This window comes from Lissotriton vulgaris, chromosome 8, assembly GCF_964263255.1.
Source record: "Lissotriton vulgaris chromosome 8, aLisVul1.2, whole genome shotgun sequence".
In the NCBI taxonomy this organism is placed as follows: domain Eukaryota; kingdom Metazoa; phylum Chordata; class Amphibia; order Caudata; family Salamandridae; genus Lissotriton; species Lissotriton vulgaris.
In genome coordinates, this window is record NC_141696.1 from 1,286,218,826 (window position 1) to 1,286,244,968 (window position 26,143).

At 46.6% G+C, this 26,143-nt stretch overlaps 1 protein-coding gene across 1 annotated transcript in view; it reads right to left on the minus strand.

Moving 5' to 3' along the window:
- The window catches only part of MPHOSPH8 (M-phase phosphoprotein 8), a 284,316-nt gene that overhangs the window by 52,249 nt on the left and 205,924 nt on the right, over positions 1-26,143 (minus strand). The window contains exons 9-10 of the mRNA XM_086935216.1: positions 22,432-22,518; positions 2,370-2,524 (exon numbers count right to left, since the gene is read on the minus strand). Of these exons, the coding sequence (XP_086791342.1) occupies positions 2,370-2,524; positions 22,432-22,518 (242 nt within the window). The remainder of the gene's footprint in view (positions 1-2,369; positions 2,525-22,431; positions 22,519-26,143) is intronic.

Here is a 26,143-nt window from a genome sequence, read left to right on the forward strand (position 1 = left end):
CTGCCTAATGCAATGTGGTGATCACAGCTTGCATATGGGAGCCACTACTGCAATCTTTTCTGATGTGGCCATTGTTCATAATAAAATTTGTAGCATAGGATGATTTTCATTGAACAAAAGTAGCTCTTATTACAAAACAGGTTGGATGCACATTTATAAACAGTAAAAGGTGCCAATCATCCAGTGTGATTAATGCGTCCCCCGCCCACCATTGCAACAGACTTTCAGATCTAAGGTGGTTCTTCGTGATCAACTGCCAACCCAACAAATAAACTGCCAACCAAATGGAGCATAACAACTTTACTCAAGCAGTCTCTCAAACCAATCGATATCATGCCCTGACCAGAAACGGCTCCTCCACTGGAGCGTCACCCCACTTACGTGCCCCCCCAAAGCCCCAGAGATAAAAAATAAAATGGTAATTGACTACCATTTTATTTTTTATTGTCCCATCCTGAACCGAGCGCCCGGAAGGGGTAGGCCTTCTGAGTGAGCAGGGTGGAGTGGTGGGCAGAAGGCTGCCTTTGTACTCGTTTAAAGTGCACATGTGTCTCTAGCCAGCCGTTTTGAGAAGGCCAGCCACACATGCGCTTTTGAAACCCCTTAAGACAGCTAGGTTGAGAACAAGGGCAGGCATCAAGTGCCCTTGAGAGCGCCGAGAGAGGCCGCTCCCATCAATCAGGGCACTGCTCGCATGCTGGCTAACAGCACGTGTGCACGTAGGATTGGTAGAGGAAGTTTGCTGGGGCCTGCATTGCTGTCACAGCAGACCAAGTTGGAGTGAGGTGAATGTCGTCAGAATCCGGCAAGTGCTTTTTTTTTTTAATCATGTTTAAAATACTAGATGCCAGCTGCCACTGGCCATTAATTCTCTCGAGATCTGTTAAATCTATCCAGAAACCACTCCCTCCCATCCTTCGGTAAAGATATTAGGGCCACACACTACATTACGAAGAATCAACCTTAAGGACTTTGGGGTACTTCAAGAAATTAATACCTTACTCCCTACAATAAGCAGCAATATAACTTTTTGCAGGCACGAATTATGGTGCTTTCAGGGTCATGCCTCCATAATCCACACACTAAAACAGACCCATGTAACCAACCTCAGAGTTAGTTCATTTTGTCTAATGAACAAAAAATAATATCCCCATCAACATTCATAATATCCTCTCCAGGTCAGACTGGGGAGGGGTGTAGACTGTTTAGGAATATAATAACGTAACTTTTGAATTATAATTACAGGTAAAAGTCTTTCCTTATCATTGTGAGTCTTCATTAATATTTTGAAAGACAGAGAGAACACTTAGTTTATCCCAACATCAGGAATGGAGCAATCTAAAAGTGTATACATTTCGAATATGAGCTAACTAACCTAAATGTATCAAAACACTTCAAGTAAACCAGTTCTACGGAGGTCTCTCCAATTTGGGTCTTTGAATGGCACGGAGTCAATAAAGCCAGTATAAACAATCCGAGCTAAACGGAGTCAGAAATAAAACCAAAATAAATTATGGAGTAATCAAAACAGAGTTGCAGAAAATAAAAACTTTAGTCACATTTACAATATGTAGTGTGAAAGGGGAAAACGGAGGTAGGGGCAAATTGGCTTCCCTCTTTAAAAGAGGTGGTAGATTCTGCAGGTTAAGTTGAGTCCTCAGAGAAACATATTTGACAAGACACTGGTAGGGCGGTAATGGGATATTCTGGGCAAAGTTAAAGCTGATTTAAAACCAGTCAACCTAGGGACAATGTTTTAGGTACTGTCATAATCAACTGACACAATTATTACTCTTGGAATCTTATTACGTTATGCAGATTTGTAGAGTGCACTATTACCCGGTAGGCTATTCTGGCGCTGAACAGCACCATCTCAGAAGAGGAGGGCAAGGGTGAGGAGGAACATTGGATAGCCAGCATGAATATTGTTTACCAAAGGTAGACTTTCTCTTACGAAGGATGCGTCTTCCCAAAAGACTTCTTAACGTATGAATGAGGCCCATTGTGAGGTCAGCCTAATCAAGTAAATCACATATTAAAGGCCTTGCATATTATTCATATCTCTATGCCACAACTACTAGACTCTAATATTTGCAATACAAAACAATGGAGCCTAGACATATGAAAGCCACACTGATACCAATCAAATGGTTATTTATTTCACACAATTATCAAGAAAATCTTTCTTCATAAAAACACTGCCCAACAGCGCAGTGGATGTGAGTAAAAAATATGCCCAGTGTTCGTTCATCGGTACTACACACAAATGACAATAGTGATCCAGTGCTAGACCTCAACAGATCGTTGCAGAATCAAACAGAATTGCATCCACAAGAAGAAAGGATGTCTACCCCCAACATGTCACTTACGTTTCCAGGTGAGTTTTAAGAAGTTCATACACAAGTACATTATTGCTCAGTTTGGCTAAGTGCAGTGCGCTATTCTGGTGTTTTGACAATGTGTTGCAGTCTGCTCCAGCTTCAATCATCAGTCGCACAACGTCAAAATTACCTCTCTTACAAGCCTAAATGATGAACAAAAAGTAGGAAGGAAATTAAAAGATAGGAAACATTGCCATTCCTGCACAAAACCTAGAAAAAAGAAAATTTACACAATATGCATTTGTTGTTTAACTTGCCTTGATAACACCAAAAATTAATAATTCTAAAAAAGTATATTTGACTACTATCCAATGAAAACAAAATTAATTAACTTCATGGTTATGTCAAATAGGTATTAAAACTGACCATTTCCCACCTGGTACTACTTATTAGAGAACAAACCTTCCACTTTTGACTTCATCATTTGAAAACTAAATAGTTACTATTAGTTTCAGGAGAAATTTTGAGAGTTTTCTGGATTCACATGCTGGGCATTATTCCACCATCTAGTGGTTGGGTCTGAAATGGTCTCTTATAGTACCATATCCCAACCCCCAGGTGGCGAGGACCATTTTGGTGTCTTGTCCATCCCCATATGAAATTAGGCTCACTCACAGACACACACTGCGAAGAAACTATGTTTCTTCGCATATTCAGATTCTTTTTTGCTCTTTGGCAACTCTTGTCCTTGTTGCTTCCTGTTTTCGTCTGTATCTTTTTTACCTGCCCTGTCTTCAATAAACCTACTCATTTCAGGGGAGGTGGAACGGTCGCAAGTCAATCCAGAAAATTATTCCAGCTGCAAAACCACTCCTAGAGATAAGTAACCATTTTGTTTTGCAGCGTGAATCTCGCCTGGATTTACAAGTTGTGCATAGGTTATGTACCGGTATTCTTCCCTCTTGGGAGGTTGGATTGAAATTAGTTTATATTTGAGAACAGGTGCTTTAATACTTTTTGTTCCACCTGTGCCGCCTTGTAAACTTGGTTATCCACACAATAATGTTTAATAAAAGTGTAGTAAAGACCATGTGGCTGCCATGCAGGTATCATGTACCTAAAATATTAACTATGAATGCAAGTGCTGCTCCTTTCCTCCTTGTCGAGTTCGCTCCTGGGTTTTGAACCCACTGCTACCCCCACTGTATAGTAACATGTCTGGACAGTTTGTACCATCTGTCTTACAAAACTCCGTTCTGTTGTCTGCTGAATCCTTGCTTGACGGTGCAAGGGAGACTAAAAACTGGTTTATCTTCCTGATTTGTCTTGCTTCCTGCAAGAAATACATAACTGCTCTTTTGACATTCAGAGCAAGAACAGATCTGTCTTCTTGTGATCTTGGTATTTGGAAGAGTCAGTATCTGTATAGGTGGTTAACTTGAAAATGTGTCAACTGGAACCAAGCTGCACCCAATTGAAGAGGCCCAAACAGGATAAAACCAGTTTTGTATTGCTGGTCTTTTGGGATGGACCACTCCTATATGCAGGAGGATCAAAGCTGATTTGCCTATGGCTGGGTCAATTCAAGCATTCATTACTTTTTTTTTATACTTTATTGTGAAATTACATTTAGCAGAAATCGTAGGCTTGTTCTCATTACCACTCTATCCTAATGTGTCTTTAAGGAAGGTTCTTTTGTCATGTTTGCAACTCACTAACTCTTCGCAAAGGTGTCATGGCAATCTGAAAAGCTGCCTTGAGTGTTAAAAGCATCAGTCCTGACTTATGCATAGGCTTGAAAGGCAGCTTAATCAGCTGCATAAGCAATAGGTTTAAGTTCCACAATGATGTGGATATAGACCCTGTTTAAGCTATCCTCCCCCCTTCTACAAATCTCTTTTTCTCCAGCATGTAAAATGTTCTTCCCATATTGCCTCTAGTGTGAATCACCATGGCTGAGGTGTACCTTACGTCAGGCATATGAAAGGCCCTTATCTAGAAGGTAAGACATGCAACAAAAGTAGCGTCCTGTGTCCAACTGTCCTTAGGGTTTATTTAATTAAATGAAACAATGGCACCCTAAATAAACAATTTCATACATTTAGTATGAATACGGAATTGAGAAGCAGGGCAAGATGGCAGCCGCTTCTGTGGCTGTGTGAGTGGCTAGGTTACTGCTCCCTGCGGCTCCTTACCTGACGGAACATACCGGTTGATGTGGGGTGCAGCCAGGCTACCTATGCGGCTCTCGATCTCCTCCTAACTTCTGAAAAGACATACTTGCTCTTTAGACTTTGTTGGCCAAAGTGAAATCAGTGGGAAACGGCGACCACGCGGATCAGCGTGGGTGCGTGGAGAATGGAGCTTTAGAGCAATATTGTAGCGAAAGCAGCCCGCTGAATCACCTGAGGCAGAGGCATAGGCAGAGGTGGACTGAAGGCGGAGCTCACCACCGGGAGTGCTGCGGAGTACTCGCTGAACACGGAGCGGATCAGTTTGGCTTGGACTGAGTTCAGCAGCTGCCATCTATTCCGTGGAGAGCGAGGTAGGCCGAGTGCTTCTGTGTCGGACTAAACACGCCAGCTCCGCGGCGCCTGCACTGTCTGTGGTAAGGGATTCTCCGAATTGTGAAGCTTCTCTTAGAGGGATGGCAAGAGAGGTAGAGGTAGAGGTGCAAAAACCCGGGGGGCGGCTGTGGCAGACTCTACAGGCTCTGTAGACGCGTCGGGCTCGACGACTGCTACCGATGGTGGGACGGCAACCAAGGGATGCGATGAAGGCAAAAACCGTAATGATAGACCAATAGTTCCTGACGCTCCCTCCCAGACCCCTAATATTCGACGACCGAGGGAAAATACCCCGTTGATACAGCAGGAAGCCAGTGATAAAGCCCGCACAGTACCGGCAATCTTTAATAAACGTCCAGCTGCTAAAGTTAATGTAAATGCTGTTAAAGGAACTGTAGACTCGGGGACAGACTTGGGGGCAGCCAGTCAAAGTCCTGGACATATAATAGTATCCAAGGATAGCCTGCTTCCTATTCCATTGGCTGCGAGCCATACAGGGCTCCCTGTTGTAAATACACAACTACCAGCTATCAGTAATGATGCAATAACAGCGGATAATCTCAATGTGGATAATGCTAGTCTCTTAATGGACAAAGGAAGTGAGGCAGAGTATGCAGGCTCAGAAGGAAAGTTCTACTCAATGTCTGATCTCTCAGCAGTCTCGGAGCAGGTATTTTAAAGACGACTTAGATGGTTCAAGCGCAGCAGGCGATTGGGGGGACGGCCAGGACGAAGAGGAAGAGGTTGAATCAGAGCAGTCCCCATACCAGGAAACAGTAAAAGAAATTATAGACTTAGTTGATCGTCCCCCACATGCACGGTGTGCTGGAATTGCTCAACCCAGATGGGAAACTGCTGCAATGGGGGACACAGGTTTGGAAGGTATACCGTTCATAGCAAATTAAGATGATGATGATGAGACCCCTGTGACCCTGAGAATAATTTATAAGAGCATTATGGCCCATCGGGCGGAGACGAAAGCTGAAGGCCGGCGCACACAGCGCGCTGTACAGAAATTGCAGAACACTGTCAGAAGGGTTGTTAAATCTTGTGCAGAGATAAATACAAGAGTAGTGGAAGCAGAAGAGCGGATTTTCTGGAGCTGAGGACTCTCTCGCTAAACAACAGTCTACCATTGAGATTCTACAAAAGACTAAGTTGGACGTTGACTGGAAACTGACAGATTTGGAGAAGCGCTCAAGACGGAACAATGTGCGCGTTCTTGGTGTAGCGGAGTCTAAAGAAGGACAGGATCCAAGAAAATTAATTATTGCTATGTTTAAGGAGGCTTTTCCGGAATTAAAGGATTGGAATTGGGAGATTGAAATCATTCGGGCACATAGATTTCCATTTGCTCAACGCAAGCGGAAGGTGATCTGAGAACTGACACTAATATATATCCTAGGGAAATTCTTATTTGCCTTAATAATTATCTGCTTCATGAGGCAATCTATGATTTGGCCCGGCCAGATAAGCGCGTCTTGGCATGGGCTGCAAATTCTTTGTACGACCCGATTTCTGCCCTGCCACCGTTCAGCAAAGGTGGCAGTTGCGGCAGATGATTGCATTGTTTCAGGCAAAAGGTGCTATGGCATTCCTCCTCAATCCTGCAAAATTGAAAGTGACACAAAGAGCAAACCCGTTATTTCACCTCTGTGATACTGGCACAAGACTTTTTGAAGACTCTGGGAAGTGAGTAAAGGCTTATATTTGCTTACTGCAAGCCGCACTTAAAAGTTAGGTAGATATGTAGGATTCTCTTCCAGGTGGACTTGATATTTTTTTTGTGGTGTTTTTTCTCCCTTTGTTGGTCCTAGTCTTTAATTTTGATGGCTTTTTCTTTTCTTTCCACTTTTCTGGGATTAATTACTCAACCAGGAGATACGGTTTAGTTTTGATGAAATATGCATAGAATAAGCCGCTGAAGTATTATGAAAAATATATGATGTATGTTAGTCAATATCTCTAGATAGAGACTGTTTATTTTAAGTAGACAAGGGACAAAGGGGGAGAAATGATAAAGATCTGGGAAGGGACTCAGTGTGGTAGGATGTCTGCCAGGTGAAGGACCGGGTGGCGGGGGCAGCGCACAACCACTTCCCATCACAGAGGACATGTTCCTTAAGCCCTGGCTTGGGTGGCGGTGGGGAGATGGCGGGTGGGGGTGGAAGGGGGGTGCTCGTGGGTGGGGTGGTGGAAACAAAAATGAAAATAATACATGAGTACAGTCTGTCAAATTGCTTCCCTGCATGTGTGACTCAGTGCTGGTTACCAGCGGGTGGCGTAAATTACGAATTTGATGGCGGCTAAGGGTATTAGAATAGGCACGCTGAATGTTAGGGGCTTGAATTCCTTGGATAAAAGGCAACGGGTAGCACAGGAATTACGGATGCTCCGCTGTGATGTAATGTGCCTCCAGGAGACACATGTAGTCTGGGCCAAGAAGAAATTGTTAGCAGAGTTGGGGTACGATTTACTTGCATATACTAAACAAGCATGCACATCTAGAGGTGTTGCAATTCTGGTTAAAAAACACATCGGCAATACAGGTAGAATTCTAACGGATGGGCTTGGGAGATGGGCAATAGTAGAATGTGTTGTAGGAGCTATAAAATTTACGATTTGTTCGATATACGGCTCCAATTTAGATGAAGCCGCAATTATAGATTTTTTGAATGTGGAATTAGCAACATGGCCGGTACCAGTGATTCTATGTGGGGACCTAAATATAAATCTGGCACCAAATATACTGTGTAATAAAAAATTGAGATATATGGGTAGGAAACCACAGGTTTTTAAAGCACTGCAGTCACTGCTGCTTGCACATGGTTTGGTAGATGCTTGGGCCTCCCTTAGGGGAACTGAAGCGGGATACACTTTTTTCTCTTTTCCTCACCAAAAGTTAGTAAGATTGGACTATTTTTTTGCTTCACAATCTATGTTGAATCAGGCATCTATTCAGTTGTATCCACGGGTCACGTCGGACCATGGCCCAGTGGTTCTAACTATTTTAGGTATTGGTGCAGCTACTAAGCCTAGGGGGCTCTCCTTTGAGCGCAAGCTACTGCATGATCAGCAATTTCTAGAATGTATGAAAGAATGGATTGTTACTTTTTTCGTATTAATCGTGGAAGCACTCATGTCAGTTTTGTGTGGGACGCCTGGAAGGCTGCCTTTAGGGGAGAAACCCTAGGCTATGGGCTGTATAATAAAAAAAAAGCTGGGGTCTGAACTTCAGGAGCTGTATCAGGGCCTTATGAGGAGCTGCTTATGCATGGTATACATACAGGTGTCGATATCACTGAGTTAGCAACTGCGGTAGCTCGCTCTAAGGCTAGAACAAATCTCCACTGGAGTCAGGACGCTGCAAAAAATTTGTCATTAAGCAGCAGCTCCACTATGAGTATGGGGAGGCAAGTGGCAGGTGCCTAGCCCAAAAACGTAGAGTAAAAGAAGCTTCCCAAAGAATTAACAATATTATAGATTCGAGCGGGTGTTCCATCGAGAACGAGAGTGGTATATTAGCGGTTTTTAAACATTTTTATGATACACTCTGTGCTGGAGATCACTATGATATTGACCAAGCAGAACGACTGGTACATCAATACTGTGAACAGGGCCTCACTGCCGATGAGGCAGAAAGGTTAGACCCCCCAATTACGTTGGATGAATTGTAGGCGGCAATAAATGGGCTAGCAACTGGTAAGGCGGCTGGCCCGGATAAATGGCCGCTGGAATTATACAAATGCTTTTTTGGAGTGTTGAAAGGGGACATGCTAGCAACAGTTAGAGAGGCCCAGAAAGGAGCGGCTCCCAAATCTTGGGATGAAGCCAGCATTGTCGTGTTTTGCAAGAAGGATAAGCCTGCAAATCTCCCGGCCTCATACCGGCCAATATCTCTACTGAACACTGATGGGAAGATTTATTCAAAGATAATGGCCACCAGGTTAGCAACAGTCATTACTCCATTGGATTTATCCCGAATTGGGGTACGACAAACCATGTAAGCCGGGTAATTACATTATTAGATCACGCCAATGCAACAGGGGAGGCGTCCAGCCTGATTCTATTGTATGCCGAGAAGGCTTTCGATCGAGTCTCATGGTGCTTCTTATGGGATGTGATGAGGCGATGTGGGTTTGGGCAGCAGTACATTACAGCTTACAGACACTTTATCGTCAACCGGTTGCCAGGATATGCACCATGGGACTCAAATCGGAGGCGGTCTTCATTCGGCGTGGCACCAGACAAGGGTGCCCATGCTCCCCATTACTGTTCTCACTATACATCAACCCATTTTTAAAAATGATAGAATCAAGCACTAGGATTCAATCAATAACTATACAGGCCCAACAATATAAGGTTCTTGCATATGCAGACGACGTTGCTGTTGTATCATCCAAACCAGCAGCAGCGATGCAGGAGATTGAGTATCTGGCAACAGAATTTGGGGCTGTGTCTGACTGTAAGCTAAATACAGCAAAAACCCAGATTATGTGTGAATGTGAGTGCATATTCGGATCAAAGGGTCTTACAAGAAGTCATCTATTTGGGAGTTCGGATCCGGACCTCAGCAACAGCACTGGTCAAGTCGAATTGGGGAGAGATGCTGATGGGGGGTTCGGCGACAGCTCGATCGATGTAAATGTTTACATCTCTCTTTAGTAGGGAGGTGTAATGTATTAAAGATGATGATCCTCCCAAAAATCTTATACTACTTCAGGTGTGTACCCTTAGAAATCCCAAAAGTCAGCCTGGTACAATTACAGTCTATTTGCACATGATTTTTATGGTCTCGTGGGAAGGCCAGGAGGGCAATGCGGTATATGGTCCTACCTAGAATGTTAGGGGGGTGGTCTGTACCTGATTTTACCCTGTATTATTACGCTTGTATGATCCAACATATGACTATGTTACTCACAGGGGTGAGGCCCTCAGATATAGCGGAATGTCCTTCTATATATCAGCTGTTACTCGGTGTGAAAGCTAAAAATTGTTTGTTTTTAAATTTAGACTGGAGCTACTACAAACATACTAGATTTAAGGTTCTCGGGCGGCATACAAAATATGGAAAACAATTAAGAAGATGTACGTGTTCGAAAAAATATCTTGGTACACATCATTGGCTGCAACAACTTTCTTCCCAAGCGTATTTTGGGATCGTATTGTGTATAATTGGAGATCCAAAGGTATTATTCTAGTTGGGGATCTTTTTTTCGGAAGAGGGTCTCAAATCATTTGATCAACTCAGGGAGCAATATTACCTGCCCCGGGCGGATTTTTTCAAATATCTGCAAATTAGGCATTATCTGTTGAACACTTGAAGTAATATCCAACATAACCTTTTGATAGAAGCGAACAGAAAAGCTGCAAGAATTGGTACATTATATGTGCTTATGCTCAGCACGAAGCCTAATGATTTGGAGGAGCAAAGCCGTAAATGGGAGAAGAGACTAGGACGCCAGGATATACATTTAGAGGCTTCTATTGAATTCGCTATGCACTTATTTTTATCTGCTAAATTAACTGCGCAGCATTACAAATCCGCCTATAATTTTTATTATACACCGGATAAGATTTCTAAATGGAGTGGGGACCAAGCGGGGAAATGTTTCCGGTGTGGGAACCCCGCTGCTGATTATGTACATATTTTCTATGCGTGCCCATCCTTAATTAGATTATTGGAGCAGCTGGACAAGTTCCTAACAGAAATACTAGGAGCTCCTATGCATTTATCATCTGTTCAGATTTTGTTAGGGGTAGAGATGGGGGCTGCGGCTGAAGCAATTCCAAGTAAAAATGTATATTTAATTTTTTTAGCCACTGCTGTACTAAGATTATGTATAGCCTCTGATTGGTTGCAAAAAGAACCCCCTACATTCGAGGCCTGGAGGGCAAGGTATTTTTCTATGTTTAATATGGAGCATAGCTTGTATGCTCTTAAAGAGCGGCGTAAAAAGAAATTGGGTTTGGAAATCTGGAGCGCAGTTATGACTTATTTGGATGCAAATATTAAAATTTTGATTATCTGGCTCCCCAGCTGCTTGTTTTTCTTTTTTTTTCTTTTCTTCTTTATTCGTCATCTGTAAAATGTTTACTGTAAGAAGATATGTGTTACTATGCTGTAAGCGATCAATTTGAATTCTGTTTACTCATGTATTCTCAATAAAATATTTTTTTTAAAAAGAATTTTCTATGAATACAGTGAACAGTGTTTAAAAATCTCGCACACACGGATATACTTTTTTTGTTGATATGGTATCACAAATGGATGGCTTTAATTGTTTTTATTGTAAAAAGTGTGTTTGTGTATATTTTTATAGTCCCTGATTAAGTCCCATCGTGGGGACTAAACACAAACTGAGCCACCATTGAACACACTGACCTTTTAAAAGAAGGGTGGAATAAAATTGTATGTTTTGAATACTAAAGAAGAATCTGGAATAAAGTGCTTGAAAAAAGTTCCTTGATTTAGCTGCTCCTTTTCCATTGATGAACTGTGTGGGAATACACCTGACCATTCACCAAAAGATTTTTAGTGAAATTATTGGTTATTTGGGGTGCCATCCTTTCTTTTGATTAAATATTATCGTGTTGTAGGGGATCTGGGGGCAGTCTGACCTCTAGAAGTGGGCACCCACTTTTGAATTAAGGGACAGACCTGTGTAGTTAAGTGAAGCCACAACTTCTGCCTTTTTCATTATATGTCCCCAGGCTCTACCCTGTTGCAACAGGGTATAAACTAACCGTTTTGAGGTGTAGCATTTTTGCATGGTGGTCCATCTCCCTTAGGACTTCTATGGCTCTCTGTGGAAGAAACAGGTGTCCAAAGTCTAGGCCCTCCGGAACAATGCTGCTAGGCGAAGGATTGCTAGTTTCGGGTAATATTTATGGCCACCTAGCATTGTTAACACATCCTGATGTGCTGGTAGTCTCATTATTACTTGGTCTTTTCACCAGATCTAATAACCAGGCTTGTCTGGAACATTGACGTGTGGTCAAGATTTACAAATCATGGTTCCTGCTCTGCACCCTCACCTGTGTAACACTAGTATAAAAGAGATTGTGGGAAAAGCATATGCAAAAATTTCTCTGACCATAAATGTGACAAGGGATTTAACACCTGATGGTGCAAGTACCCTGATGCGAAGATTTGAGATTCTGCATTCTGCTGTGCTGCAGAGACATCTATCTTTGGCTTGCACTATTTCGAGCAAGCATCTCTCCGCTAATTGCTGTTTTAGTTTCCACTCGTGCGAGGTGCTCGATTGCCTGCTTAGCCTCTACGCCACTGTATTTTGAACTCCTGGTAGGAGCACGGCTACCAGTGTAATTTGTTTCTTAATAGCTCACTTTCATATCACCTGAGGTAGCTGGAAAAGTGTGTGCAACTTTGTTCCCTCATTTGTTGAGAGAAAATGAAGAAGTTGCTTACCTTCGGTAATGATATTTCGGTAAGAGACATATATTAGTTATAGATTCCTTACCTTAGAATTACCCGCAGGCGTCAGACTGGATCCAGAGATTTTTTCATTAGCAGTACCCCTGCGCGTTGGTAGGTGGCGTCGGTCATCTCCACGTCCGTCGCTGGCATTGTGTTCGCCGGGATGATATCACGGTATTTACACCACCCCTGCGCGCTGACGCCAGTTCTTTACACAACATTTCATGCCAGAAGCGCAGAGCCAAGCAAGACACTGACCACTGGGGCAAAAAACTAGGGCCCTGAAAGGGAGTCCCTTACACTAAAACTCAGATCGCAGAACGAGGAGGATGGGTGGGGCGGTAAGGAATCTATAACTAATATATGTCTCTTACAGATATATCGTTACCAAAGGTAAGTAACTTGCTCATCTGGAAGAGACTATTATTTATAGATTCCTTACCTTAGAATTGATACTCCAGCAATAACAAAGGAGGTGGGTCTGCGAACTAAGTTCACAGCATTAAGTCCTGGAGAACAGAACGGACAAAGAAGCCGTCCCTCCGGACTTGGTTGTTCAGGCAGTAGTGTTTTCTGAACGTGTGCAGGGATACCCACGTGGCCGCCTATCAGATATCATATAGGGGGACTCCACGTCCCAAAGCAGTAGTAGCTGCCGTTGACCTCGTGTAGTGGGCGCGCAGCCCACTGGAGGTTCCTTTTTCACCAAAGAATAACATATTTTGATGCAAAGGGGGACTCATCGAGAGATGGTCCGTGTTTGCACGGCCCGACCTTTCTTGGAGCTCACATAGCCAACAAAGAGTTGTTCATCTATCTGGAATGGTTTTGTGCGATCCAGGTCAAATGATAGCGCGTGTTTTGGATCCAGACGGTGGAGTCTCTCCTCCTCCTTGGAAGGATGCGGGGCGGGAAGAAGGTGGGCAAAGTGATGGTCTGTCCTATGTGGAAAGAGGTAACCATTTTGGGAAGAAAAGAAGGTATAGTTCTAATGACAACTTTTATCCTGATGAATAGCCAGGAAGGGAGGTTTAGAAGAAAGAGCCTGCAGCTCACTCACCCTGCGAGCAGAGGTGATGGCAACCAGAAAAGCAGCCTTGAGAGCCAAGAGTCAGAAAGGACAATTATGTAATGGCTCGAAAGTTACGTTAGAACCAGGTATACGTCCCACTGGGGCATTACGAAGGGAATAGGAGGAAAGAGATGAGTAATGCCCTTAAGAAATCTATTTACAATAGGGGACTTGAAAAGAGAAGGCTGATCAGGAAGCCAAAGAAAGACCGAAACGGCCAAAAGATAGCCTTTCAGGGTGTCCAGAGCAGAGTCGTACTGGGCTAAAGAAAGACCAAAGAGGAGAACCTCTGAAAGAGGGGCAGAAAGGGGATCCAGAGCCTTTGCTGTGCACCATGCTACAAATTTGTTCCATCTACAGGCGTATATCGTTTTAGTGGAGGTATGCCTGACTGCCCAATTTACATTACAGACTTCGGGAGAAAGGTCAAAAGCGGTCAACTCTTGCCGCTCAATCTCCACGCAAGGAGGTGGAGGCTGGACAGGTTAGCGTGAAGGACTGTCCCCTGCTGCGGCGACAGAAGATCCTCCCGAAGGGGCAGTCTGATCGGAGGATCGATGGCCATGTGAAATAGCTCAGGATACCAGACTCTTTGTGCCCAATCTGGAGCCACGAGTATGACGGGCCCGGTTGCGCTTGCTCTTCTTCAGCACTCTGGGCAGAAGTGGTACAGGCGGAAAGGCGTATAGAAGACCACAACTCCACTCACAACGAAAAGCGTCGCCAAGTGAGAGCCACCTTGGAAAATCTAACGTGCTGAGCTTCTGACATTGCACACTCTCTTCGGTGGCAAACAGATCTAACCAGGGCTCTCCCCACTGCTGAAAGAGACCTTGCACCACCTCTGAGTGAAGACGGCATTCGGGTCTCATCATGCACCTGCGGCTGAGTTTGTCCACCCTGGCGTTCAGGTAACCTGCCAGGTGTTGAACCACCAGACATGCCCTGATGTTCCAGCCATGTCGAAAGGCCTCTTCACATAAGGTCCACGGCCCCACACCGCCCGGTTTGTTGCAGTACCACATGGTGGTGGTGTTGTTCGTGAACACGTGCACTACTCTTTGACAAACAAAGAGAAGGAATGCCTTCAGTGCAAGACGAATCGCCAGGCGCTCTAGAAGGTTGATGTGGAGCCTGGACTTCGCCGGAGACCAGAGGGTTCGGATCTCCGCCTCCCCCATGTGGCCGCCCCATCTCAGAAGGGATGCATCCGTCAGCACTGTGAACTCTGGTTGGGAAGGTAGAGGGATTTGCTGTTGACCCAATCCTGGTTAGTTAGCCACCACTGCAATTGGTGTGCAGTGCCATACGATATCTGGACACAATCGGAAAGATTCCTCTGATGCTGTGCCCACTGGAACTTCAGGTTACCACTGAAGAGCTTGCAAATGCCATCTAGCCTAATCCACCAGCAGATGCAGGAGGCCATGAGGCCCAGCAGCATCAAGGTCAGTGTGACTGAAACCCAGGATAGAGGCTGAAAGATTGAAATCATAGCACGAATATCCCGGACTCGCTGCTCGGGAGGATAAGCCCGAAACTGCGCTGTATCCAGAACCGCCCAATGAAAAGGAGCTTCTGAGAAGGAATCGGGAGTGACTTCGGCACGTTGATAGTGAACCCCAGCGAATGCAGGAGGTCCGCCGTAGTCTGGAGGTGGGAGACGACAGCCTGGGGCGAACTCGCCTTCAACAGGCAGTCGTCGAGATAGGAGAAGACTGCGACTGCAGCTGGTAAGGCCAAAGGGGAGCACGGTGGACTGAAAATGCTTGTGGCCTACTGTGAACCGTAGGTAATGCCGGTGGGCAGGCAGGACAGGATGTGAAAATAGGTGTCCTGCAAGTCCAACGCTACCATCCAGTCTCCAGGGTCGAGGCAGCCAGGACCTGAGCCAATGTTAAAATTTTTTACTTCTCCTTCCGGAGGAAGAGGTGGACGTCCCTGAGATCCAAGATAGGATGCAGGCCTTTGTCCTTCTTGGTTACCAGGAAGTAATGGGAATAACAACCACAACCTACTTCTGGCACAGGAACACGCTCGATAGCTCCCTTGGCCAAGAGAGCCTTAACATCCTGACGGAGAATGGCCAAATGATCCTCCCACATGCGATGGAATGTGGGTGGCATGGAGGGATGGGTAGTCTCAAAGGGGAGGGAGTTGCCCCTTCGGACTATCTGCAAAACCCACCTTTTCGACGTGATGCTACGCCAGTGGGGGAGGTAATGGCTAATCCTGCCGCCCACTGGCTACTGGTGGCCCTGAAAGATCGGACTAGGAAGGTTTGGAGGCTGCAGCAGAGGGGGCGCTGGTGGACTGGCCCGCCCGCTGGCCCCCAGACCCACGAGGCTGGGTCCCATGTCCCCGGTCGCGCAGAGGCTGGGTAGGTTGCAGAGGCCTGTGGCTCTGGGTTGAACGTGGTGGGGCACCCCTTCTGTAGCCTGGAAAAGCAGATTGCGTGGGGTGAAAGGTTTTCCTGTCCTAGTTCTTGTACTTAGGGAGCCTTTCTTTCTTTAACTGTTACTGTTATGTTTTGTATGTTTTCTTTTCAGGTCATGAAACACAAAGTGCCGGGACACTCCTAGGAGTAGCCGTGCGCTATAAAAGACCTATTTAACATAACATAACAAGGTGGTAGTGAGGCCCAAGGATCTGGGTGTAGCTCTAGAATCCTTAAAACGCTCAAGCAAGTTGTCCGCTTTGTCGCCAAACAAGTGACGGACATCAAAGGGAATGTCCAAAAACGTTGATTGGACATCACATGAGAAGCCAGTGGACCTCAGCCAGGCGTAGCGTCTCAGGGCTACCGACTATGAAATCGTCCTGCCTAGCGAGTTGACGATGTCCAGCCCACTTCGTATGGCGAACTTCGCTGCATCTTTACCCTCAGCCACTGCACAGGAGAGAACGGCCCGGGCCTCCCCTGGGCACTGTGGCAGCACCTGCACGACCATATCCCTCACAGAGGGGTGTAACGGGCCAATAGACATGCAGTGTTCACGGACCGCAGTCCTACGCTGGCGAAAGAAAACATCTTCCTAATTTGATCCAGCTTTTGGGATTCCCTATTTGATGGAGCAGTAGGAAACGCGCCTTTGGAAGTGGAGGCTTGGACCACCAATCTAAGATGTTGAGAGGAAAATGGTGTCGCCCATGGCTGGGCGTTTGCATCGGGCAATCATCCTATCCACAGGGGCCCCTGTGCTGGGCTTGAACATAGTGGCCAGAAGGATGTCCGTGAGGGCCTCATTGAACGGCAGCAGGGGCTCCGAAGAGGCCGCTGCCGGTTGAAGTACCTTGGTCAGGAGATTAGTCCTGACCGCCACCGTAGGAAGCTCAAGGTTCAAGGCCTTAACAGCCCTACACAACACCACTGCTTAGGAGGCTCCCTCCTTCGTAGCCACGGTGAGGGTAGAAAGCATGCCAAGCGCTGGAGAGGTGTCCAGACCACTGGCCTCACCCAATTCCTCTCTCCAGTCCGGTTCGTCCAACTGGTCTGCCAAAGGGTCAACAGACCACTCCCAGTCCTTCTCACATTCCTCTGGCTGCAACCTAGGACGATCGGAACACCAGGGTAGGACACTGGTACAAAAGTACCGGCTGTAGCCACTACCGGTGCCGGTCGAAACTGGTCCGGCTCAGAGTTAATGTCGAGGAGGAGGCAGGGGTCGATGGTGGCTGGGGACACAATCGGCGCCGGAGGAGGTGTTGTAAGGTCGACCTGAGCCAATCCGGATCCAGGCCTGGATCCCTTGGGGCACTGCAGCGCCGGGGCTGAAGCCGCTGGCATCGAAGGCCTAGAACCCCCAGCCGAGTTTGCGGGGCCTGAAGGCGCGCCAGCAGAGTTGGGCTGCCCAAAGATGGAGTGCAGGGCTTCATAAAAACTTCAGAGTTGGGCAGGGGTCGTCCTGGCTCCCGGGAAGGGAGGGAAGCTCTGAGCAGGCCCAGTAGGCCTCGTGGACGGAGCCAATGAGCGACGACCTTCCGCATCCCGCATCGCATCTTCAAAGAGGAGTCTTGATGGTGACTCCGTAACCTGTCCCGCGACCTCCCTCTCGACCAGGACCTCGAGCGGTATGGAGCTGACTGCCGGGCCTCCAAAAGCTTTTGGGACTGCTCCCGCAAATAATTCGGGTTCATTGCCAGACAGTCAGAGCACGACTTCAGGTTGTGGTCGCTGTCCAAGTACCATAGGCACACAAGGTGCGGCTCTGTAACCAACATCAATTTGTGACAGGAGTCACAAGGTTTGAAGCCAGTCCGCCGATGTGACATCCCTGTGCACCAGGAGTGGAACGACTCGAAAAAGAGGTCGACAAAAAGTTGAAAAATGACAGTCAAAAAGTGACTAGAGGTACCGCTCTTTCCGGATCTGCGCTGGCTGGCGCGGAAAAAGAAAGAACTGACGTCAGCGTGCAGGGGCGGCGTCTAAGTAGATACCGCGACGTCATCACGACGCCAACGACAGACGCGGAGTCGACCGACGCCACCTACCGACACGCAGGAGTACTGCTAAAGAAAAAAATCTCCGGATCCAGTCTGACGCCTGGGGGTAATTCCAAGGTAAGGAATCTATAACTAATAGTCTCTTTCAGATATTGGGATTGTGTTGGCTGGCTGTATTTCATTCTTCCCCTAATTTGTGTCTGGAAAGCCTTTATGTCGAAGAAGACTGGTTCAATTCCAACACTTACTTTTTGCTGCTTCTTCTGGGCTCCTTAGTCTCTTGATGCTTAGTTTTTCCGAATGCACCCACACCCTTTGTTTCATGAATCTGTTGTGATGGTTACAGAGAGAGCTGGTTATTTGTAAGCTCTGCCTATTGTGATGTGTTCTGTATTTCATCACTATATGACTATTTGTAGCTTCTCTATGACAACAACTAGATCCTCCCGATTACCTGTAACCAATGACTGTGGCCTGGTGTAACCGAGCATTAGGGGTACACAAGATACCATTATGCCCAATAGTTTCCCACTGTCAGAGGTTGCTCCTCCTGGCAAAGGCAGGTTTACTCTATCAGTGCCAAGATTCTCTTGGAAACAAAGAATGCCTTCACTTTTTATTAGCCTTACTCCCAAAAACAAAAGCCAAATCTGTGGAGTGTCTACATAGCAGTATTCATGTTATCCTGGCATTGCGTTAATGAGTGTACTTTCCCAGCCAGGTGTCTAGGGTAGACATGGTTCCCATGCCTCCTCAAATGTGCTGCAACTGCAGCAAGGCACGCTGTGAAAACCATTGGCACAAATTTATCGTAAAAAGGCAGGACCATGAACTGGTAATGTATTTTGTCCCCAACGAACATCAGGAACCTCTTGTATCCGGTGTTCATCGCCCTATTCAGGCAGGCTTACTTGAACTCTTTGGTTGGCATGCAGTCCTACTTTCAGCAAAGGTGGGATGGCCTCCTGCAGCAAGGCCATTTTGGACTTTTGGGTCAATATGTGCTCATTCAAAGAATGCAGCTCTGGGCCTGAGTGTCTTCTCTGGACCAGGAACTAAGACCCCATGATGCATCTCTTCCGTTGGGACCCCCTCTAGTTAGGTTTACTTAGATGGTCCCTGACCTCTTGCAGCAGATGCAAGTCTTTGGTTGTGGCCTGATGTCTGGAGGTGCCTTCATAACAGTCCTATAAAATAATCATATAGAATAATTTTTAGAGTTCATTTGTTGGAAGCAATTGTCCTCCATTCCTGAAAGAACCCTCCTATCCTGCCCTCTACCCTTGCTGGAGCTGCGTGGAGGATTTGCACTGGTAGCAGGTCACTATCATTACTGTCCTGCCACCACCGGCTCTTCCTCAAAAGGGTTACTTTGGAGTAATGAGGTATTGCCACTGTAATGATGCACTTTGGGAGCTGAATTGTGGTGTGCAGATGCCATGGGTCGGATGACAGGCTGCAATCCCCTTGTGTGGGTAACCGTTTTATTGGAGCTGCTACTCTTCAAAATGGACCTCTGAACTGCAAAGTACCCATAGCCTTTTCTGCTTCACTGCCTTTCCTCATTCTTTTTAATGACTCGTCCACTGCTGGGCTGAAGAGATTCTTGCCAGTTAAAGGATATTCACTACAGCTGCTTGCACCTCCAGCTTAAACCCCAAAACATAAGCATGCATGCCTTCTTAGGGTGGTGCCTCCAAACTGTTGTATGCTGGCTGCATCCACCACACTCAGTACAGATTTTAATGAAGTGTTGGAAATGGTCTTGCCCTTCTGAATGACCACCTCTGCCTCCTTCATGTACAACTCTAGGAGATGGTGCATTAACTCTTCCACCTCCTTATATTGTTAGTGCCTGTGCTTAATGAGCAGTGTATTACATTTGGCAATGCACCATTGGGCAGCAACCACCTTCTCCATTTCACGCCCCATCATCTTCATTTTCTTGCTCTACTTGTCTGGTGAAGGCCCTGTGAGTGTGAGGCTGTTGGCTCTTTTGCATACCAACATGATGATGATGGAATCTAGCCCTACCTAGGCCTTGATGTAGATAGGGACCTGGGAAGAATGTCTATACTTCTTCTCCAACCTGGTTGTTAGGACCTTGGCTGAGGCTGGCTCCCTGAAGGCCTCTTACCACTGGTCCAGGATGCTGGGGTGCATGGAAAGAACAGTTTCTGCCTGTTCCTCCTTCAACTGCAGCACACTGATTCTACTGGCCTTTTACCAAGGGTATTGTACACAGTGTTGTAATCAGGGTGAAGATTTGGAGGTGGTCCTGCCACCCCTCCTTTGCTGATGCCAGTGTGGGATTTATTGTACCCATGTACCCAGAGGGCACATTAGAGGTGCCCCCTGAATCTCTACCAACCCTGGTGTGATCTCGGAACAGCTGTAGGCAGCCAGCCATCACCACACATGTTTCTGGACCACTGGGGAAAGAACCACTGCTCTCTGGAACAACAAACAATGCACATCCTGGGCAGAGGTGTCAAGCCTCCACTCTAGGATGGGCCAGTGCTTGAGGAGGGAAGTTTCAAAGACCTGCTGCCTTTGTAATGCGACCCCCACACTCTGCTGCTAGCCGCAGTTGGCAGCCCCTGGTTTACAACCCCACCTTGAGCAGAAAAACCAGTGGGAAAATTAAAAAAGATAGGTGTCCCACCTCTGCCAACCCAAACTCTAGCCGGGTCTGGTGGCTCAGTGAACTAATGCGTCTACTGCAGGGGCCTGTGTTCGACCTCATGGTCACAGGTTCAAATCCCAGCGGGTTCACTCAGCCTTTCATCCATCTGAGGTCGATAAAATGAGCACCATTGAGTTGGGTAACAACAAACATCTGTTATTCAGCGCCAAAATACCCATAGTGGTGAACGTACGCTTTACAAATACACATGTTATGTTATGTGGGAGGAAGAGAGGCGAAGCATACTTTTCAGCCCCCGCCATCTTGAGAATGGGAGGACCCCTCCAATCAGGGCTAGGTCTATGCGCCCTCACACAGGAGGGTGGCATAATAGAGGGCGTAGCCACTCCATGTAAGGTACCCACTGGACCTACTTGTTACTCTCCTACAACTCCTACTAAATTTAGTATTTTGGTGGCTTCCCCAGACCTGGCCCTCAGATCTGCGACGAACTAGCAAGCAAGATGACACCCTGCAGCAGAAGCTAGAAGACGACAACCGCTTTGGACCCAGCCCTATCGGCCTGTCTCCAGTTTCGACGAAACCTGTGACCGGTCTTGCAGCACAACCTCCAAAAGACCTGGGAGGGCGGTTGCCTTCAATAAAGACTCCAATCTCCGAAGTTCAGAAGAAACGGACTCTAAAGACCCCGTATCCACGACACCAGCCCACCCTGCACTCAACACCCACTGCCCAAGTCTGAGTGGTTCACCAGTGCAGCAAAGCTCCCTGGCGATTCTGACCTCGTGTTGAGCATTGGCTGACCTCTCCTGCCCTCTATGACGGCACCTGGTGTGTGAATCCAGAGGCTACCCCCGACCGTCACCAGCTCCGACCCCCAAAGACACCCCTGCACCAGACACCCACAGGCCTTGGTGAGCTGACCCGACAGTGCCCCATCTGCCCTCTACATCCCAACTTATCTCTGCTGTCATTGATCTTCCCTCTGCTACCTTCGGTGTAATGCCTGCAGCCTCTTTGCCATCAGGAAAATCTTCATTGAAAAGCATTGAGCGCCAAACTACCGGTGGGCGTAGCTCTGCGGTACTCGTGACGGCTCCTGGCTGTCATAACTCACCATGGGCGTGTGCTCATGACGGCCAGGAGCCGTCGGAACTCCACCCACTGATTCTTTCTCCCGCACAGGCGAGAAATTAACAGCATGTGGGAGGAGCGGCAACGTCGGACGGCTCCCGACCGTCATGAGCACACGCCTACTGTGACTCATGACGGCCGGGAGACGTCATGAGCACCGAAAAGGTTAAGTCATGTGTCTTTTGTGGATCATGTGTGTGCAATAAAGGTCTTACACTCCTCTGTGCTAGGCCTAAGGCTGCTCACCCACACTACTACTAATAGAGCACTTTCGGTTTTGCATGGAGTCCGGTGTACATTTGGGGAACCCCTGAACTCTGTGAGGGTATTACAACCTAGTGATATCATATACAGAGCCAGGTTCCTACAAGATATAATTACGAACTGATGTCAATCCAGAAGAAATGTACACTGCAAAAATGGGCTATCTTCTGTGTCAATGGCCAAACCCGATAGTCATTCCCATAAACAAACTACTCACTGTCTCTACCAAAAATCTGAAGAAAAATCATAACCATTGATGAAGCATTTACTAATTTCATTTACACCCAGAGACATTTTTATTGGTTAAAAAGACTGCAACACTATCACTTTTTTAAAACTGAAGGATAACTTGAAGCCCTACTGGTAATGTCATTTCCAGTAATGAATTAAAACACATTAACATTTGTCCAGCAATCTACTTCTAGATTTCATAAAATAATTCAGCTGAGGAACATTGGAAAACAAAATGTATTTGAATACATGTACTAAAAATGTGCAAAAATTATTGAATGCATATTCAATGGAGAGAAGGAATTTACCTTCATTAAAGCAGTTTCTCCATTTGTCTGTTGGATGTTTACGTATGCACCAGCATCCAAAAGAATTGCGGCTGATGTTAGAAAATTCTAAATAAAAAAAAAAGAAATGTTGGGAGAAACTTTAACCATAAGAAAGCATCACCTACTGAAACTTCCGTGAAGCAAAACTGGATACAAGGGTAAGCTTGTGTCTGTGATAAAAAGCTCTTGGTGGTAAAGGGAAATGCAACTTACTCAGTATTCATCTGTTCAAGGCATGTAGAGCTGTAGATTCGCATGCTTTGCATAAGTCTGCCATCATGTGTTGGGTCCGGATGTCTGCACTTTCATTTTCTTCGAAGAAGTCTTTTCCAGTCACGAGGTAGTCGACTCCACCTTTCGGTGATAGTGCACATGGGCATCAACTTTATTGTTAGATTGTTTTCCCGCACAATGTGAGAATGGAGTTAGTAAGTGTAGAATAGAGATGTCCATGTATATGTACCTAAGTAAGATATTAATGCAACAGGTATAGGTGCCCGGAGAGGCAGGCGGGCGCATGTGAATCTACAGCTCTACATGCCAAGAACAGATGCACCCTGAGTAAGTAGCATTTTCCATTTGAGGCATGCAAGCTGTAGCTCACATGCTTTGCATAGACTATACAGCAGTAATCTCCCAAAGCGGTGGCTAACCTCTAGCTGTTGCAGTGGTTTTAAAGAGTGTACGAAGATCTGTCTGGCCTACATTAGCTTGTTGTCTTGCTAACACATCTACACAATAGTGTTTTGTAAGAAAGCCATAGAAGCCCTCCCCAATTTGCGAGTGGAATGCGCTCTAGGGGGAATGGTTAATGTCCTTTTTGCTTTTGTATAGCATGTCTGAATACATTTGACTATCCAACGTGCAATACCAGATTTAGAAATCGGATTGCCTTTGTGAGGTGGAGCAAAAGCAACAAAGAGTTGTTTAGTTTTACGAACAGGCTTTGTCCTTTCTAGGTAATAGGGTAATGCCTGTTTAACATCTACGGTGTGTAAAGCACTTTCTGCCACAGAATCTGGTTGAGGAAAGAACACAGGCGACTCAACAGATTGGTTGATGTGGAAGGCAGAAATGGGTAGAAATGTAGGGTCAGTACAAAGAACCACTTTGTTTTGTTGTACTTGTAAAAATGGTTCTTCTATGGTTAGTGCCAGATGCTCACCCCCTCTCCCCAATGATGTGATAGCAATGAGGAGTGCAACTTTCCAAGTGAAAAACTTGCAGTTCACATTTATGCAATGGCTCAAAGGGTGGACCCGTTAGTCTGGTAAGAACAATATTAAGATTCCACACTGGGGCAGGTGGAAGTCTTGGGGGAATAACTCTTTTGAGTCCTTCTATAGAGGCGTTAATAACAGGCACTCTGATGGTGGCCATCCCACGACTTGTGTATCAACTACAGAATCATCCCTACCCCGTTCCGCCTCGCTGGTTTCAACAAGTTAATTCGGCACTGGGCGGGTTCCTGTGGGAGGGTGGGACTGTCAGGGTTGCGCTACGGACATGCTTTCGGTCCACATACGTGGGGGCCTTGCTACATCTAATATACTCTTGTACTATCAAGCCTCGCATCTTTTGGTCCTCAACGATTGGTGGTACGGGGACAGGGGGGATCCAGCATATGCCGTTGAGCGCTACCTGATGGGTTCGTCGTCCATCCATGCCCTTCTGTACTCGGCACCGCTTCGGCCCTATGCTTCCATTCGTATACATCTATCCGCAATGGCTGCTTATCTCCAAAACAGACAGCACATCTCCCTTTTCAGAGTGCCTGCCATTAAAGCCTTTCTGGAAGGACTCAAACGAGTCATTCCTCCGCGGACACCACCAGCTCCCGAGTGGAACCTAAATGTGGTCCTCACCAGGCTGATGGGTCCCCCTTTCGAACCACTGCATTCATGCGAGATTCAGTTCTTGACATGGAAAGTGGCTTTCCTGATAGCGATTACGTCGCTACGACGAGTTAGTGAACTCCAGGCACTAACTATCCAAGAGCCATTTATTCAAATTCATTCCAACAGGGTGGTGCTTCGCACTAACCCCGAGTTCCTTCTTAAGGTGGTTTCTCAGTTCCATATCAACCAGACTATAGAACTACCTGTGTTCTTCCAAAATCCAGAGTCAGTTGCAGAGAGGATGCTCCACACACTTGACGTCAAGAGGGCCTTAATGTACTACATTGATAGGACTAAAGATTTTCGGAAGACTAAACAACTATTTGTTGCCTTTTCGCCACAACACAAATGCAACCCCATTTCCAAGGCTGGTATAGCCAGGTGGATCGTTAAGTGTATTCAGATCTGCTATCAGAAAGCCAAGCGCACTCTCACCATTCCACCGCGGGCCCACTCCACCAGGAAGTTGGAGGCCTCCATGGCTTTCCTTGGAAATATTCCTTTGGAAGACATATGTAGAGCAGCCACATGGTCTACCACACACACATTTACAAAACACTACTGTGTTGATGTGCACTCCAAACAGCAGGCAGCTGTAGGGCAGGCTGTTCTAAAAACACTTTTCCAAACTGCTGCAGCTGGCACAGGCGGCTGCCGTTAATGGAGGGACTGCTATGTATTCTATGCACAGATATGAATTCAGCAGCCCTCATGACTCGAACCGAATATGCTACTTACCAGTATGCATCTGTTCTTGGCATGTAGGGCTGCTGACATTCATATCGCCCGCCCTCCTCCCCGGCGCCTGTAGCGGCTGCAGCATTCACACATACTTTCTAGCATGGTCATCATTCACAGAGTTTGACTCCATCTTTGCCACAATGGCTAAAAACAATCGGAGGATGGAGTCGATGCCCATGCGCACTGTAGTCCAGGGGAGGAGCCACCTATCTCGTGATACTTCGAAGACTCTTCCAGGACAACAATGAGCGCTCATCCGGACCCAACACTAGGCGGCGATCTATGCACAGATATGAATTCAGCGGCCCACATGCCTCGAACAGCAATATCCGCAGAGCTCCACCCTACGCAAAAGTCACAATGTCTTGTAATCCTTGGGAGCTACGAGCTCAACTAGCAGAGTTTGTCCAGCGCTCATAGAGCCACAAAAGGAAAAAACACCTAACTTCAACCCATCCCCTTCACCTATTCCCCAAACCCCAACCCCACTCCCACCCTCCGGATCCATCTTCCAACACCATACTTATCCCCCATACATTCACCCAGGTTCGTCATTCACCTGTGACAAGCGGAGCAACCTTAAATACCTAGGACAGGTCACTTCTCGAAATTCGGTGGCTAGCAGGGATAGAAAGGGCTGCCACAGCTCCGCATATCTCACCCCTTCCCCCGCTTTCACCAAGGAGAGTTTTTCCATACCAAGGACAGACCAGAGTCGCCACAGCCAGTTCTGAAGGGTGGGGCTTGCGTGGTTCGCCACAGGGCTAACAGGGCCTGCACTGCGGAGCCCAGCGCTATCGCTAGCAACCGACCCCTACGGGCTCTTAGAGGATAGGTTAGAGCATTAGGGAGTCCCAATAGGACATAGGCCGGAAATCTCGGGATCTCCGTCTCAAAGTGGGCATCGACTTCATCCAGAATCAATTTCCAATAACCCTGTATATGACTGCAATCCCACAAAAGGTATGTCAGAGTGCCTCTTTCCCCGCAGCCCCTCCAGCAGAGTGCATCCCCCATTTGGCCCATCTCGTGCAAGCGCTCTGGTGTGTAAT